The sequence below is a fragment of the Rhineura floridana genome, chromosome 14 (assembly GCF_030035675.1).
Source record: "Rhineura floridana isolate rRhiFlo1 chromosome 14, rRhiFlo1.hap2, whole genome shotgun sequence".
Lineage (NCBI taxonomy): Eukaryota > Metazoa > Chordata > Lepidosauria > Squamata > Rhineuridae > Rhineura > Rhineura floridana.
The window spans coordinates 25,139,184-25,157,800 of record NC_084493.1 but is presented as its reverse complement, the minus strand read 5'-3'; the positions used below and the strand labels follow the sequence as shown (position 1 = coordinate 25,157,800).

General features: G+C 45.2%; 1 protein-coding gene across 6 annotated transcripts in view; it reads left to right on the top strand.

The window, feature by feature from the left end:
* The window catches only part of ARID3B (AT-rich interaction domain 3B), a 75,322-nt gene extending 57,923 nt beyond the window's left edge, over positions 1-17,399 (top strand). For 5 of the 6 annotated variants that reach the window (XM_061594952.1, XM_061594953.1, XM_061594955.1 and 2 more), the window contains exons 5-9: positions 762-945; positions 3,093-3,352; positions 6,338-6,595; positions 7,702-7,806; positions 8,144-17,399. In XM_061594952.1, the coding sequence (XP_061450936.1) occupies positions 762-945; positions 3,093-3,352; positions 6,338-6,595; positions 7,702-7,806; positions 8,144-8,301 (965 nt within the window). In that variant the 3' untranslated portion in view covers positions 8,302-17,399. The remainder of the gene's footprint in view (positions 1-761; positions 946-3,092; positions 3,353-6,337; positions 6,596-7,701; positions 7,807-8,143) is intronic. The other variant, XR_009758934.1, reaches the window with a different exon arrangement.
* The last annotated feature ends 1,218 nt before the right edge of the window (positions 17,400-18,617 follow it).

Sequence of the window (18,617 nt, the reverse complement as noted above, 5' to 3'; positions counted from 1 at the left end):
GAGGAGAATTTTGGTGGTGTGTTACTGCTTTTCAGTCACATTCAGGGAATCCAAAGGGTTTGTCTTTTGTAGAATTAGACTCTTTTCTTTGTGCCTCTGTGTGGGGGGGGGGGAGGGGAGAGAGCAGGGGCTCCCAAATTGTAGTCCGTAGACCAAAATTCAGGTGATCTGTGGCGTGTCTGTGGATTTTGAATGAAGATCAAATACAGTATGTAAGAAAGAAAAGTAGCAATAAAAATACAATGAAAGATCATACTGCATCTAGCCGAAGGCAATACAATTGCTACAACAGGCAGAAAAATCATGAAGTGATCTGCCAAGACCCTCAACAATGTTTAAGTGCTCCATGGGGAAAAAATTGGGAACAGCTGTTTTATAGAATATAATGCATGTGTGCACCCAGTGCCATCAATGTGCATAGCACTCGTGAGTAACAGCAAAAGAACAGGTCACTGCCCAGAGGTGCTTATAATCTGAACTTTGACAGAAGAGAGATAACAAGGATGAGAGAGAGAGAGGTGAGAGTAATGGGAAGAATATATGTGCATTTCAGTTGCATATTCTTGGGTTTTGTTTCAGTAGGACATGAGAGGTTGATGCCTTGGAAAGGTGAGATTTGAAGGGAAGAGAGAGGTGGTATCACAGAGTTGTTTGGGGAGGCAGTTCCAGGTGCAAGGTCCAGTTGGAGTCGCAAGTGGCTTTTTCTTGTCCTCATTCTCTTCCTTTCTTTTTCCTTCCTACTTCCTTGTATGCGGCTGCAGGGACACCAATTAACCGCATCCCCATCATGGCAAAGCAGATCCTTGACCTCTACATGCTCTACAAGCTGGTGACAGACAAAGGTGGGCTGGTGGAAATCATCAACAAGAAAATCTGGAGGGAGATCACCAAAGGCCTTAACCTACCCACCTCCATCACCAGTGCTGCGTTTACACTTCGCACCCAGTAAGTCCTTGGTCTTCAGTAAACCAGCATCACATCTCGCTATGCTGCGAGATAGAACTAGCAGTGAGGAGGATTACTGGGGCAAAGGAAGAGCAATAGCCTTTGGTCATGTCTACCCCATACCTTTAAATTACCTGGGTTCCCCCAAAGAATTCTGGGAACTGTAGCTTGTTCAGGGTGGTGGGAAGTGTGACTCTGCAAGTGGTCTCCTAACAACGTAGGAGGCTGCCTTATGCTGAGTCAGACCATTGCTCCATCTAGCTCAGAGTTGTCTACACTGACTGGTAGCAGCTCTCCAAGGTTTCAGAAAAAGGGAGTCTCTCCCAGCTCTACCTGGAGGTTCAAGGGATTGAACTTGGGACCTTCTGTATACAAGGCTGATGCTCTACCACTAAGCTATGGCTCTTCCTTAACAAACTACAGTTCCCATGATTCTTTGGGGGAAGCCATGATTGTTAGAGGGCATAAGTGTGCTTTAAATGTATAGTGTGGATGTGATTGTAGTTTCTCTTTATTCCACTTATATCTCCCTTCCCACGTTCCTTCAGTAGAACTCAAGATGGTGTTTATATGAGGGTTCCTGGGCAGTCCCCCATCTAGGGACTGACCAGACCTGACTGCTTAGCTTCAGCATCATTATCTGCAGACTATAGCTCCAGCCCAATATAAATACTGTGCTCTATAAGGTGTTTTTGCACAGACTCTGTTGACAGTATCCTGCTGAGGAGCCTAACCAAGAAGAGCCACAGTGAAAACCTCAACAAGTTGATTTGAGGAAGTTTCTAGTTCGCAGTGTTGGTGTAGTAAGGTCTGGGAAAATGTGGGCAATTTGATTAAAGCTTTAAGAAGCCAAAGAATATCCATTGCTATTCTCTTCTTTCCAACATAATGGATATCATCTTTCCGTACATCCCATTCTTCTTGCTTCATTCACAACAAAACTACTGTTAAAAAATTTTTTAAAAAAGAATTAGAACAAAACATGCAGATTAAAGACAGGTATGCAATTTGGCATGCCTAATATATGAAATTTAGTATTTGGGTTTTCTGTTTGTAGAGTATGGAAGGTGTGCTGTGCACAATCCTCCCGTTACAACAAGCATTCTAGATACCTGAATACAGCTTACTCTTGTCAAAACTACCCTGTTTACCCATGTTTGCCCTGTAAGCCGAGAACCATACAGCACCAGAGGAGGAGAATGGAAGCATCCACTTCCAACCTTAAACTAATTGTAGTTACTTGTTACATCCAACAAGGACAAACTGATGTTAGCTTTAGCTATGATCTACTGAAATAATCCATGATTAAACTGTAGTGAAGATTTGCCTTAATGTCTGAATCCTAAAACTGAAGTGAGAGCTTCCAATCTCCTTGCAACCACACTAGAAAAGGAGAAGGGAAAGGGAATGCATGACTCCGAGGCTCACTGCGACTTGTCCTCGTCCCAATAAACCATGGTTCAGAGCACTGGGATTTCTACATGACTGTTGATATTATGCTTCATAAATAGTTTTTCTTTGCTGCTTCTCTGTTTTGGTTGATACCTTCATCTGGCAGCTGATAGGACTGCTGATTTACCGCAGTTATCACCAAAATGAAGCCTGTCATCTCCCTCCCTCCCCTTTCTGTAATAGTATTTCATGCTTTGGCATTATATCTGAATCTATCCCAGCTTTCTAAACCATAGTTTGCAAGAAGGTGTCGAATCAGACTATCAAACCATGGTTTGAAGCACTTTGCCAAGCACAGTTTATGCTAACTGTGGTTTGCTGTTATGTTTGGATCTGCAAATCATTGGTGAGCAACGGTTAGGCCCTCAAGAAGTTGCTTGCACCATAAAAGACAGGCACAAACGTATGAAGCTGAGTGCTGATCAGATGGGAGCTAAACAGACAAGCAACTCCAAACCATTATGTACCTGCTGTACACTGAAAGCTCAAACATGGTGCAGGTCCTTAACTATGGTTAGCACAAGCCATGATTTGGCATGATACCTGAATTGGCTCTGACTTAGCCAAGGCTAATCCATGGCTATTGGAGCCGAGTGGTGGATTAGAATCTAGCTCTCCTGTATCCAAATGCAGCATTCTGTCTAGTTATGCTTCTCCTGTTTTTGTCTTGTTTTCCCACGCACCCCAACATCTAGGTATATGAAGTATCTCTATGCCTATGAATGTGAGAAGAAATCCTTAAGTTCTCCTGCCGAGCTGCAGGCTGCCATTGATGGCAACAGGCGGGAAGGCCGACGGCCCAGTTACAGCTCCTCTTTGTTCAGTTACTCCGCTGCTGCCGCAGGGCCTCCTTCGCTCCTGTGTCCTCCAAAGATCCGCTTCCCCATCGTTAGCCTCGCCCCTGGCAGCGGAACCAGCAACCCTCACCTTTCTCCAGCAGGCGCTCTGAGGAAAGGTGAGCCAGTTACCTTGTTTGTTATTCAGGTGGCCTAAGAGCCAGGTGTTAGCATTGGCAAGCACTCAGTGGATTGAGTGACTGGAGCACTGAGTGTGTGACCATCATCTTCGTAGTTGCTCAAATGCATCTAGCAATTCCATAGTTGTACTTACTGGCTCCCTCTTCCCTTGTGGATCCAGGATCAACTGCTTTGTCTCATCTTTTAATGTGTTCTTTGACCTTTCTCTTCTCTTCCATTTCCTAACTACTGTTCATCCTTTACCTAAATAGCTTTTGATTTCTGCATCTTTTAAGCCACCTCCCTCATCCCTTGCAGTCCCACAATACATTTACATAAAACTATTTTTATTTGCCCCATCTTCTTCTGTCCTGGTTTTAGCAGGTTGTCAGCTACTTGCTCATGATCTTTCCAAATCATTTACATTAACTGTTAAAACAACGAGTTGAGCAAGTCTTCTGCCTTCTGGTGCGGACCCCTACTAAGTGCAGCCGGGGGGGGGGGGCTTCCTTTCCACAGCTTTGGATCTTGTTGAACTGAGCTCTGGAGCAAGTGAAAAGAAGGCTTTTGTCTGCTCCAAATCCAAGTGTAACATGAGGGGAACCCCACCGCAAGTTCTCAGGTGCACACAGTGTACTTGATGCAGTCAGTGGCAACTTATTTATAAGAGGGAGTGGTTCAGGCAGCCTTGAAGGACTCAGTTGTGTGATCACCCTTTAAAGACCTTTCTGGATCCAAAAAAGTATAATTGCTATCAGTCAGTCACAAGCACCCTCCTGTGGGGCAAGATACTTGAGCCAGCAATGGCTGTGCAACTCTAGGAGGAAGCTGACTTTCTAGATCCATTTTAGTTTGGTTTTAGGTCTTGTCTCAGAACTGAAACCACCGTGGTCACTGTGACAAATGACCTCTGTCAGAATAGAGACAGGGAGTGGGATCCTATTGATTTCTTCTGGACCTCTTAACAGCTTTAGATACCATTGACTGCAATATTCTCCAGGACCAGCTATGTTACTTGGGAAGCGAGGGGACATGGAGATGTGATAGTTCTGCTCCTGTCTACATGACTAATACCAGAGGGTAGTTTGGGGGGACAGTGTGGATCCCTCACACAATGCCATGGGGTCCCATCGTGTGCCATCTTGTCCCCCATGTAGTTTAATCTGTATGAACCAGCTAGGTGAGGTTGTCTGGAGATTTGGAGGAAATAAGCAGATGACACCCAGCTCTACTTCTCCATATTATATTATACAGGTGAGACAGTAGAAGAGCTGAATTGTGTTGCCCAAGATCAGTAGTGGGCTGGATGAGAGCCAATAAACTGAAGCTCAATCCCCCAAAGACAGAGGCACTGTTCTTGACCCCAGAAGCAAGGGGGGGTACAACTTGCCTTGAATGTTTTTGTATTCCCCCTGAAAGACCAAGTTTGAATTTTAATAGTACTCTTTCAGCCAGCTTTGCAACCAGATACAGGAGTCCAGTGGCACAGAGTGCTTTTCCCCCCAGATTAGGCTGCTGTGCCAGCTGCGACCTCTACTGGTCAGGTATGGTCTGGCAACAGGGATCCATGTTCTAGTAACATCCCAGTCAGACTACTGTCATGTGATATATGTGGCACTGTCCTTGAAGACGGTTCAGAAGCTGCAGTTTGTCCAAGGCTGCATTCACACTGTACATTTATTCCACTAGTATTCCACTTTAAACAGTCATGACTTCCCCCAAAGAATCATGGGAGGTGTAGTTTGTGAAGGTTGCTGAGAGTTGTTAGGAGACTCCTAATCTCCTCACAGAGCTACAATTCCCAGAGTCCCCTGGGAAGAGGGATTGACTGTTAAACCACTCTGAGAATTGTAGCTCTCAGAGGAAATAGCCCTCTTCACAAACCACACTTCCCGGGACTCTTTGGGGGAAGCCATGAGTATTTAAAGTGGAATAATAGTGGAATAAATGTCTGGTGTGAATGTGACCCAAGATGCAGCAGCTGAGTTGAGAATATATCTCTACCAGGTTCATTACTGAGCTCAATACAAGGTGCTAGTTTTAACCAGCCCAGATGTCTTTTAAGGGTCACTTTCTCCTATATCAACCTGTATGAGAGTCAAGATGTTCCACTGAGGCCCTTTTCAGAAATCAAGCAGGTTGGCAGTAAGAGAGAGAGCTTTTTCTATTGGTGACACCCCAGTTAACGGAATTTCCTCTCCAAAGAAGTTCATCTGACACTTCTTACTATTTTTTAGACATCATGCTAAATTCATTATTATTCTTTCAGGCATTTTCAGTGAAATAATTTTATTTTTAGATCTGATGGGAAAGGAGGCTATATTTTAAGCACCATAATAGTCACCCACTCTGCTGTCTGGATTGGTTGTGTAGTTGTGCTAGATTTGGATAGCACTTTGTGTGTGTGCACCCACAAGCTGTATCACTTTAATTATGTAGCTGATTTTTGTTGTAAAGCCAGTATTCAAATGCCTTAAATAAGCAAATAAAAATACACAAGGCAGAGAAAAACACCACTATGCACACATAATTGTATAAATCTCTCGTCATGCTTCCCCACCCCTTTAGTCTTATTTTTTTCTAAAGAAGAAAAGCCCAGTGGTGTAGTCTCCCTTCTCTTCCTCCCTGCAACTCCCAAGATCGCTTTCCTGGTAGGCCGACACCCATTTTGCTGTCAGCACCAGGGATATATGTAGTTACTACCCTAGAGGGAAAATCTAAAGGCAGTTTAGTACTAACAGCAGTGCCTGGATCGCTCTTTCAACCTTGTTGTTTTAAAGTTTGTTTTTATGATGTTTTAAAGTTTGTAGTGCTTTTGCTTGCTGCCCTGGGCTCCTGCCGGGAGGAAGGACAGGATATAAATCGAATAATAAATCAATAAATAAACCTTGGGCAAGTTGCCTATTGAGCTGTGTCTCCCTTCTCTGCTTACCTTGAGAAGGGTGCTTTGCCAAGGTTCCTGAGCTGCCCAATTGCTGTTCTAGGCGATGGCATCCCCCTGACTGTGTCCACGCCAAATCGCATTGCCATGCCTGTGACCTTGGCAAACCAGCAGGCTACCATAGCAGCTGCTAGAACTGCCACTCTGGAACAGCTGAGGGAGAGGCTGGAGTCCGGAGAGCCTGCAGAGAAGATTGCGCGGATGACGGAGGAAGAGCAGCGGTTTGTCCAGCAGGCATTTCAACGGAACCTGTTCAGCATGGCACGACAGCTGCCCATGAAGATCAAAATCAACGGTCGAGGTGATGCGGCCCTTGCTGTACTGCCGGGATGGGGAACCTTTGGTGTTCCAGATGTTGCTGAACAACAGTTTCCATCATCCTCGACCATTGGCCATGCTTGCTGGAGCTGATGGAAGTTGTTGTTTAGCAACCTCCTGGAGGGCCAAAGGTTCCCCCCCCCCATCTGCTCTAGTGCCGGCTTTCTTGCCTGGTGGCTAAAAAGGGACAGGGTACGTTTTTTCCTAGCACGGTACTCACACTGGTCCTGAGCCAAGGCCCCAGCAGCACAATATCCCATCCCCCCCACCTAAAGAATGGGGTGTGGGGAGATAGGTACAACATCTTGGTTTAAACCAAAGGTTTAACAAACCAAACTATGGGTCAGACCGTATTTGGCCTGTAGGAGTTTTCATTCAGCCCACAAGGAACATCCAGCTTCTCCTCCTCCTCACTGGTGGTCTTCATTTAGCGGGCAAGGGAGCTGAGTCTCCTCCTCATAAAGCTACCCTGGCGACTGGTGCAAGCACAGTGTGAGTCGTCAGGAGCCTCATGGGTCTTGTTTTGGGGCTGACTGCATCTTTATCACATGGACCCAAGAAGCACAAGCAGTGGAGAGATGGGGAAGTGCCACCGCTACAGAGTCTTGTTGCAGCCAGCTGTTTGTTTCTTGAGCCCCTTTGGAGGCTGAGGCTAGGAGCCATTTTCCAGTTTCGAAACCACCCTGGTCAGCTTATTTGTGGTGTGTTCTGGGTGCGGGGGTCAAGCCCATCTGCTGTGCAATTTCCATACCAGTTGTGACCCTCTGTCCAAAATCCCATTATGGTTTACACCCATTATGCATGTCTTCCAATGTCCCAGGTTCTTTAAGTTTCCCCAGCTGGTACTGTGGGCAGTGTAGGGTGCATTATTTCCTTCCATATTTTTTTTATTGGTGAGTTAAGGCATAGGAGAGACCAAGATGAGATGTCTGTCAGTAGGTTAGCTGTCTTCTAGCTAGCAGGACTGGGGAAGTGAGGGAGACTGAGAAGCACTCCCAAGCCTAGGTCACTGCACTGGGTAATCCTAAATCATGGGGTGACCGTAACCCAACTCACGCTAATCTTTTTTTTTCTTCTCTACCCCACCAGAGGATAAATCAGATTCAGCAGCGACAGCAGCAGCATTGAATTGGACCCCATCTGGCTTCGGAAGCATTAATATGTCAGTGGAAATCAATGGCACAATCTATGCTGGTGAGAGAGTATCCACTTCTGAAATGGGACAAGGGGTTGAGGTTGGCAGATTTCCTGGAATGAACTGCCCAATATTTGGAACAATCTACCTGCCTCTTTATTTTGACCACTGAGTTCCTTCCAACCCTTTTTCTCCTTCGGCTTCATGCTGTGATCTGTGTGTGGATTGTGCCAAACTGCAGAATGGCTGGTCTCTGGAGAACAATTCGGAACAATCTTCTGATTTATTTGTTTTTTGATGTGGCTGTTGATTCTCCCATTGCCAATCTAGTAAGCCCATTCCCCAAGGGTGGCAGTGCTGGCCTGCTAAGTTTCCTTCCCTGTCTTTGTCCTGCAGGAGTCCTCTTTGCCCAGAAACCAGTCGTCCACCTAATCGCTGGATCCAGCGCGCAGAGCACCGGCGGCGGTAGCAGCAGCTCCTCCCACTGTTCCCCCAGCCCGACATCCTCTAGGGGCACTCCCAGTGTTGAGCCCTCAACCAGCTGGTCTCTCTGAGTGGGAAGCAGAGCAGGGCAGGCTGGCTCTCTCTGGCCCCAAGCGGCTCCTCTTGGCTCAAAAGGAGTCCTGCTGGTGACCTCGCCTGGAGGAAACCCGCTTTGCAATTGGCTAGCGACAGAGAACCGAAGATTCCATTGCGCTGGCAAAGTTTCCGTCGGGATGGTCTCTCGCTGTCCATCTCGCCTTTCTTCAGGTCTTGCTGTGTCCTCAATGGAAAAAGAAGGGCGGTGAGGTGGGGGTGGGAGTGTAAAGGGACACAGGGCGTGTTTCAATCAGGGATTCTCTGGACAGGCTGTGCATTTTTGTAGCTGACTGAGCTTCGCCACGGTAGCAAAAGGCCAAGGCAAGAAACCCATTTTTTCCAAGCCAGAACCCCAAAGGACTTCTTTTTCTAACATGATTACAGTGTATTGACAATCCTATCCCCAGCGGCATGGGGAAAATGTAGCTCTCTTTTCTCTCACCCATATCCTTGGATACCTCTCTCCCCCTTGTTTTACACTCACACACACGCATGCATATGTCTTGGTCCCTCTGTGCATTAATGTGTGGATTTACCTTCCCTCTCCCCAGTTCGCTGGCTTAGGCTCAAAGGGCGAGTGCATTTCCTGTCTCTTTCCATATGTTGGGTATTTTACCTTCCTCTGGAGGATGGATGGGTGTCAGCATGGAAATCCCTTTTAGTGCTACTTCATCTGCAGCATGGAGTAGGACAGTTGGGAGGTCCAGGCAAGCCTTTTGTTTCAGCCCCCTGAGTAGAGCACAAGTGATCTGTGGAGCTGTTCTTTGTGACTTGGCCCAGCCTTTCCCACAAAGGAGGGACTCACATGCCTGCAGTGGGAGGTTCTTCCACAGCCTAACTCCTATCGGGCCTTCCCTGCAAAGTTAAGCTGTGCGATCCCATTGCTCCTTTCTTTCTATCCCAGGAGTGGATGGAGATACATTGATTAAAAAACAACCTGTCAATCAAAAAGCCAATGGATTACCCCAGGTAGGCACATTTTATGCCCCCTCCTCTCTCTCTCTCCCCCCCCTCTGCTTCCCTGTCTCCCAAAAAATCCCAAGACTAGATGTCTTCATGCTGAAAGTACAAGGCTATTCCTCTGTTGCTGCTTGTGTTCACTTGCTTCACACTTGCCCAGAATCCTCTGTGGTTACATCCTATTTCTGTGTAGTATGTGGAAGGGGAATTGGCTGCTCCCTGAGTATTTGGGGGGCACCCCTACATGACTGCATCACAGCCCCTCGCACAGCCTGCCACTTCTGAGCATCTCTCACATCTTCCCCTCTAGAATCCTAATGAGGGAACTGCACGCTGTCCCTTAGATAAAAGAATTCTTGTTCTTACTTGGGCATGTGCACGCCGTACACACGCTTCCTTGTGCCTCCCTTGAACCTCAGCCTGTTTCTGCTTCTTCCTTGTAGTTGACGTCCCCTGCCTGCCCATTGGATCGACAGCCCGTCTCCTTGCCAACGGGAATCAGCCCTCCCTCTCTTACCCTGGCGAATCTCGGTCATCCTACAGATCTGCATTAGCTTCTCCTGAGCAGATGAAATACCTCAGAAATATGTACTTATTGCTGTGTTGTTGTTGGGTTTTTTTTCTCTTCTGGAAGGATTTGCATATGTTAAAGCTTCTTTTTATATGTCTTGTTGAACTGCTTTTTATTTTTAATTTTATATATTGTAGCACCAAAGACACACACACACACACACACACACACACAAAGGAACCCACTGAGTGAAGGATGGAAAAACTTTGATGTCTTCAATATAGCATGGAAGCACTTGGTGCAAGGTGTTTCAGGCATGGGATAATAGGTGGTGGAGGTGGATGCATGGTTGGTTTCTCAGGCTGGCACCTCTCTGTCTCCCTCTCTTTCTCTCTCTCTCTCTCTCTCTCTCTCTCTCTCTCTCGTTGACTTTATGTTGTTTTCTCCTTGAAGGATTTATTTGTAGTTCAGGATTTTCAATGTTAGGCGCATCCCAGTCCCAACCCTTTGGGCTGTACCCAGTGTTCTCTGTCCACTAGCACAAGTTTTAATGTTGCATGACAGAGGAATCTAATGCAACAGTTGTGCTAGCCGAAACTTGCTGCGCAACAGAGTGCACAGTCTGTTGTGCAACAAAGTTACCAGCAACCTACTTATGCATTCTCTTACGCAACAACATTCTGCTGGTGCAAAGAAAATCACCAGCGGTGCAAATATACCGCTAAGTGAGTTTAACTTTGTGCCGCATTGGATACACCTGTATCAGAGCATTTTGTTTCCTTATTACCCTTGAAATAAAGTCCTGACCACAGTTCTGATTATATCTCAGCCTCTTGATAGCACTCTGGTTCTTGTGGGATTCTAACCCAAGTGCTCATGGTAGATTGATCTCCAAGATCAGTCATTCAAACACAGAGCTACAAGGCAGTTAAGTCCTCTCTAAATTGCAGGATCTTACTCTCTTCCCATTTTTATTTTTTATTTCAGAAGGAAGGCAGAATCCTCAACTTGGAAAACCTTCTAGGCATACCTGTAACTGTATCACTATGAAGCTACTGGAAATAGTTGTTGCACTCATTTTTAGCTAGAAGGAATTAGTTAAGAGGCCTTTCATCCTCTTCCTTCCACAGTGGTACTTTTGGACAAGTTCCTCCAGAGGAAAATACACGCCCTGAAGAATTGTGTTTGAAGGGTGTGTTTAAAAATGCATTAAGAATTAATAAATAAAAGTATTCCTTTCTGGACATATCTTTAGGCACAGGATGCTGGTGCCTAGTTATGTAAGCTTTTGTAAAAAAAAATGATTTTTTTAAAATGGGAGTGCTATTCAATGCTAGTCCTACTCGGAGTAGACCCGTTGTAGTTAATATACATGACTGACTTAGGCCCCACAGAACTACAGTTCCCAACGTTCACTGGGAAGAGGTATTGGTTGTTCAACCACTCTAGGAATTGTAGCTCTGTGAGGGGAGTAGGGTTCTCCTATCAATTCACAGCACTCTAAACAAACTGCAGTTCCTAGGGTTCTTTGGGGCAATCCATGACTCTTTAAAGTGGCATGACACTGTTTTAAAATGTATGGTGCAGATGGGGCCTTAGGTTAATTAATTTCAAACTCTCCTCTGAGTTGAATACAGCCCTGGATTTCTAGTTCCAGTACAATGTTTCTCCAGGTGTTTTCCTCTGTAGTAGGGATGAGATCCGCATTTCAGTGCCGGTTCGATTCTCCCTCCGTCATACTTCCTTCCGGTACCTAATTGTAAGGGATCAACGTTTGCTATTTGCAATAAATACCAATTTGGTTTTTTTCCCACAAAAATATCAATATTAATATTGATACTTTTTAAAATATTGTCTTTTCATAGATTTTTTAAATCTATTAATATCAATATTTTATTTTGATATTTTAATTTTTTTAAAAAAATCCGCTTCAGCTGCGGAAAACTGCTAGAAAAAAACCTGATCCATGAGGATAAGAAAAAATGAATAACTAGGAAATCCGGTGTCAGATTCAAATTTTGCAAAATTCAAGCACATCAATACTCTGTAGTAACTTGTCCAAAGCACTACCGTGGAGGAATGTGATGTTTAAAAGAAGGAGCAGGCAAGATTAATGACCTGCAGGAGGTTTTCTTGTCACCTCAATCCTTGAAACAGACCAGTCTGCTTATGTCTGTAGTTCCTCTGGCTACAGCCATCTTGGGAGCAAAAGCCACTCCTACCTCTTCTGTTGTTGCCACCTCAGTTACAACATAGGCTTCTTCTGCAGAGGGACTGGTGGGGGGGCGGGGGGGGAAGTTTCACTTTTCAGGAATCCTGGTTTGTGCTGCTACTGCACAACCTTCAGGCACAGTTCTTAGCAAGCGTGCCCTTCTAGCCACATGTTGGCGTGATTATAGCTAGCTCTGCTCTAGTCACAGTCCATGCTTAAGGGCCTTTCCTAACAGCTGTATATGTGAGCATGTAACTTTGGGCTATGGGAGTTACTGTGGAGCCAGGGTGACACAGCCTTTCTTTGCAAGTAATTTGGCCATTTCCGGCTGCCAGATAAAATCAAGTGACCACACATTTGTTCCTTCACAAATCAGATTTATCAAAGGGGAGATGCAAATGAGAGAACATGGGATTCCCACTTGAAAAGTCTCAGGTCTGATTGTAAATATTAGTCCGGCACCAGGGATGGTCAACTGGCAGGGCAGACGTGGTCCGCAAAGCAGTTTTATCTGGCCTCCATCCACCCTGCCAAATTGTATTGAAGGTGTGATAAAAATTCTAGCTTGTGTAAAAGAGAGAGGGATTACACACTTTAATGTTCTCTCTCTCTTCAGCCAGCAGCTACTTGGAAAAGCAATGAGACACTGGATGCTTCGCAGCAGACAAAAATTGCAGATAGCCTAGTTGGTCCATCAGAATCTTTCAAGAAATGTAACAGCCACTTAATACTGGTAATAAGACTAACTAAATTGTCACAGAGTACAAGCAAAATGTACCACCAAAGGATTCAAACCCAACCTTTACAAAAGCTGAAATAAAAAATTAGGCAAAGTAGTATGCTAACTCAAGTATTAAGAATATGTAAATTTGTATTATTTAATAGGTGTCACCATAAAACATAATTAAAACAACTATCTTCATCACAAAACATATGTCATCATGTGCAAAGATGGAAAGTTTGCAGAACATCCACAATCTCTTGTGTGCATATATATCTAAACATACCAACTGCACAATAAATTCTTAATACAAAAACTTGATAAAAGGTCAAAACAAAACTTACATGTTTTGACCTATATCAGGTCTTCTTCAGTGGTCACTGTTGAAAAATTTGTGCTACATAATAATGGATTCCTTTTAGGTCCTAGTTGTACTCATTATAACCTATATGATATATTGTCTAAGTATCTGTCTGAATCTGGAAATCTAGGGCTAGTCAGCAGGTGTGTTCATTCCTTTTCATGAGCCTTTTTAATTCAATCATTTCCTTATATACCAGCCAACGCCAGCACAAATTTTTTGTGCATATTATGTAAACCTCTATCTTCACATATAACATATGTTATGTGATGAAGAGAAGACGTTTTATGGTGACAACTATTAAATAATATATATTTCTAATACTTGGGTTAGCATACTACTTTGCCCAACAGAATAAAAGCAAACCTTGGGTTCACCAGCATCCAGCCTGGAGAAAAGATCTATTGTAATTGAAAACTTGCTTGTACCTACAATGTTTTAGTTGGCCAGCTAAAAGTTTTATACTGCTTTTACTTTTGAAGATTGCCTACACATTTTCTTGCATTGCTATCTCATGCAGATTCCAGAAAGACAAAGAACCACAACCAGACAACCTCTTGGGCAACCTTTTGCAAAGGGTTTTGCCCCGCTCCCCAACTGATTACCTCCTTTCACCTGATTGCATGGTCTGTAACTGTGAAGCTGATTAATGCCAGGTGGTGCTGAGCAGGTTGTGTGTTGGAATACACTTCTTGCCACTGAGCTCCTCTAGAGAATATAGAAGTTGGATCTCCTTGCCCTAAGCCAGATATGGCCAACTGTGGACCGGATAATCTGCAAACATATCTGCTCTCCCCCTGCCACAGCCCTGCCAAATTTGAGTGAAGTATGAGGCAAGAATTCTTGGGGAAACTCCTCATGCGTTATGTGCAAAGGATTCCACAGGTTAACATTTTATTTGTCTTTGGGGCTTTGTAAATAATGCAAATTATCCCCACGGTCATAGGGATTTGACCATGCAGGGTTGTCGGGGAGAGTCAGGAAGGGTCTCCAGCAAAACACAACTCTTGTCTCCTGCAGCACTGTCTGGCAAGCTGAGTGGCCATCCCTAGATGACTAGATAAGCCCATGAGTTGGGAGTGGGGGCTTATCTGTGGCCAGTTCTCAGGCCCTCCCATCCATTGCAGTCAGCTCTTTGCTGCCACTTCTCTTGAAAGAGCGAAATGGGAGGGGCAAGGCAGAGAAGCAAAGCTGGAGGTTGGGAGATCTCAAAACCTTTCTGCTTTCCGCATGGTGTGTTTACCAATATTTTGCTGCTTCCATTTGACTGGGGAGCCCCCAACCAAAATAGTTTTGATCCCCTGGGCATGTCTTCTGCCAGGAGCCTGTGGCTCAAGAATTTGTCAGTAGTAAAACCCTGTGGCTTATCTGCTTTCCTTTGGCACTGCCTGTCTGGTTCATCCAGCTAGCTGACTTAATTCTACCAGGCAGCAAGATGACAAGTGTTGCACGTGGCGTAAGATTTATCATCTCAGGACTCGCCGTCTGTTGCTTCTGGTCCCTTTTGCTTTTAGCAGGGAAACATGCGCCAGAGCAGGTTTTGGTGTGAACCTTCTGAATCATTTCGCTGGCTATTTTGTTTTTAATTGTGTGTTCTTCCTCCCCCCCCCCCCAAAAAAAAGAAAGCCCAGCCAAAGAGTGAGCTGTTTGTTGTGGTGCTTCTCAGAGAGGTAGCGGTGGCTACGTCCCAGCTTAGGGCTGCAGGAAGCTGCTTTATACCGAGTTAGGCATGAGCCCATCTAGCTCAGTGTTGTCTACTTCTGTCGTTCCCAAACTGTGTTCCATGGACCACCGGCGTTCCACGGTCTGTGGTGTGTCTGTGGGTTTGTGGGTAAAGACAGGAGAGGGCACGCCCATTCCATTAAATATCCCTATTGATTTTTTAAATTGTATTTTTAATTGCTTCTTTTATTTCTTATATTGTACTTTATTGTATTACAATTTGAATTCTATGGAATGAAACACAATCCGCAAGAAATAAATGAAGCAATAAAGATACAATTAAAAATCATACAGTGTCCAGCACGGCGCATCACCATTATCGTTAAGTGTTTGGCCAAAACCATCAGTAATTTTCCAATGCTCCGTGGGGGAAAAATTGGGAACTGCTGGTCTACACTGACTGCCTTTAGAGATTGAACCTGGGACCTTCTGCAAGCAAAGCAGGTGCTCTTAATACTGAGCTACAGCCCTTCCCCTTCCATTGGGAAACTGAATTTCTGGTAGGATTCCTCTTTAGGCTCCCCGATAAACTGTTTGTATTTGCTTTTTAAGCTAGGAGGTTATTAGCCCTCCTGGGGGGTGGGTGGAGGGAGAGGGAACCTGAAGATGTGCATTGCAACCTCTATGCTTAACACAGCTCTAACTCTCCCTACACCGATTCCCTCAATATTCAGTGACTCCTAGGCGTCCTTCCCTCGTGGAACAGCATCCTGCAATGTAAGTGACTGTTATCCAGAGTTGTTTGATTTGCATAACTGTTGGTTTCCGGTTTTCACTTCAGCTTTTTTCTTTTTTCTTTTCTGCACTCTAGTGCAGAACCCTAAGGTAGGAGAGGGAGGATTGAGGAAGTGGGCTGCTTTTTCTGAACACTCTTTTTTTTCACAAGCTCTGAGAACAATCAATTCTGGGATTTCTCGCTTAACACGTACCAAACTAGACAGGAAAGTGGCAGATAAAACTAGGTGTGCTCTGATTTATGTATAAGGCAAGGGTGTGAGGATAAGGGATCTGATTTTTAAAAGGGTGGTGGTGCATAGTTAAGGGGAGCTGAACCCTCCCCCTCCAGTGCTTTTCTCTGAGCCAGGGTCTCTTTGCTCTTGGCTCAGGAGAAAAGCATCTGAAGGGGGGAACTAACTTGGCAAGGAGTAAGCCATGGGGCAGTTTAGCACTCCCCAAACCCATGTGCCCCTTTTTATTTAAAGATTATGCTTCCCCCTCAAAAAAACTGCCCTGTGTTGCATGCAATTTCAGGCAGGCCTGAGTTTAAACAAACGGGTCTTCACCTGTCATGTCTAGTTTGGTCGTGTTGCGCTTCCTAACATTATATTTCTTGCACAGAAAGCTGCTTGAATCACTGGAACGACCTCCGCACTACGAGGGTATTGATGCCTGTAAGCTTTCATAACACAGCTAGAACTGGAACTAGTCAGGGAGCTAAAAGGTCGTTCTTAATCTAGTTCAGGGAAAAGGGTAGATTTGGGGATTTGTAATGATATATATATATTATATACCTCATTAAAATGAGCTACAGCATCAGACTTGGACCTTTTATCATTTTGTGGGTTGGCCATTGTAGATGGTGAAAATTCATCACTGCCACCCCCACTTCTCTGGGCTGTTTTTGATGCTGGCAATCTTGGCTGAGTTGTGTATCTGTTTCTGTTGTGCCTGCCTGGCTTTGGAGAGGAGTCAAGAAACCAGCAGTGGACTCTGGCTTGGTGAGATGCGGACGAGGGAGATGAGAGAGGGCGTTAACCATACCCAATTCTGCATATTAAAGAGATTGTATGACGCTCAGGGCTTTTGATACGATGGAAAGGGCTGTTTTTCTCCTGGACCAGGTTTCATTTTTGCAGAGGCGGTCTCTTCTCCCCATCCCCCAATTCAGGCGCCGGACCCCGCAGCACTCTAGTCTGGAGAGGCTGGCCTTGTGAGTAAAGGCGTGGGCACAGGATGAAGAACCCAAGCCCTCTCCTGTTTGCTGTAAAGCAAGTGCAGACCTTCTTAACTCTGGACTGTGCAAATAGTTATGAACATAGATGCAGCGGATGGACCTGGGACCTTCTGCACGAAAGCATATACTCTACCACTAAGCTACAGCTCGCTCCCCCAAAGGTTGTTTCACTTTGCTTTGTTCCTTTTTTGGTCTGGCAAAGAGGCCCCAGTGCTTTTTGAGTAGCACCAGAAGACTCAAGGACAAGATCCTTTTAGCCATCAGGGTGGAAGGAGGGCGCTGTCCTCCCAGACAGGCGCTTCGGGTCCTGCCGAGCAAATAGGACTGATAACATACACACACACACAGAGCCCTTTCTTTGCTGCTGCCTCTTCCTCCCAGGCAGATCCAAAGGAAGAAGGGAGGTGTGTTGCTCTGAAATCAGCCGCAGCAGCAGCCTTGCAGCTAGGATTTTTTTTTCTTATCTATTTAAAGGAAGAAATAAAATGTGATAGCCTAGATGGTGAATAAATAAATACCTCAGACGTTTCCTTCCAGCAAGTGTCTGTATATGTTGTTGGTGGGGTTTTTTTCTATCTTACATGTTATCTGAATGTTTATATTCCAATAAACTTCTACCTCTTCATACCGTGGCTATGCACATGTTCCTCTTGGTCCATTTTTGATTGTTTCGCTCTGCTGAAGACAGTATACTGGTTCTTCCTTGGTCGCTCCCTGTGAAAGCTAAACAGCTCTTCTCCACTCGAGCACTTTGATGGAATCCTGTGCTGGGAAGGGATTTAAAAGCCCTCCCAAGAAGCTGACTTACACAGCCAAGCCAGGCTATTTGTCCATCCAGATCACTGTTCTTCAACCTTGGGTCCCCAGATATTGTCAGACTACAACTCCCATCAACCCGGGCCAGCTTAGCCAATGGCCAAGGATGATGCGAATTGTAGTGAAACAATATCTGGGGACCCAAGGTTGAAGAACAGTGATCTAGATGTCGTTGGACTCCCGACTTCTGTGAAGCCCAGCCAGCATGGCCAGTGGTCACGTGTGATGGAAGCTGTAGTACAGCCATAGCTGGAGGGGCCACAGGTTCCCCATTGCTGGTCTATTCTTACAGCAGGGTCTTTGACAGAGAGGGGTCTTCCCCACTATCTGCTACCTGATCCTTTTAACTGGAGGCAGCAAGGATCAAAACTGGGACTTTCTGCATGCAAAGCAGATGCTGTTCCATTGAGCTACGGTTCCTCTCCCCGGTAGGGGCAACACCTGCAAGGCAGATCATTCCAGGTGGTAGTCCGTTGAATCTATGGCACACAACACCACAAAGGTATCTGAAGAACAGGTGGCTCCATATATGGTCAGCTCTGTATGTGTGTTACACACAGAGCAGAGTCGCACTTGCCAAAGCCTCCAGATGAAGGAGTGTGGTCCGTGCTGGCAGAGGGGGACAGAATGAAAAAGGTGAAGGGCTGAGGAGCCATTTGGGGGATTGCCAGTGACATGGTGGTGGGCACTCCCCTACTCCCATCAGCTGGTTCCTTTGACTGTCTTGTGCCCAAGAGCCTGCTCTTGAGCCGAGACAGGAAATGCCTGGAGATCTAAATAGGAAATGCAAGGTTGGAAGGAACTCTGGAGCTCTTTGGTTGCTTCTAGATGACCTTTTTGTTGAGTATTCATCACGAACTATTTGGGAATGGATAGGTTTATTGCGGTTACAGACCAAAAAACATAGAAATATGTCGACATACAAATATCAAATACAGCAAACACTGTTAAAACAATTCAAACCATCTTAAAAACGTTCAAGTTACCAAAGTTTTCCTACATTGAATAGCTATGGCACAAAATTTGGCAATTTT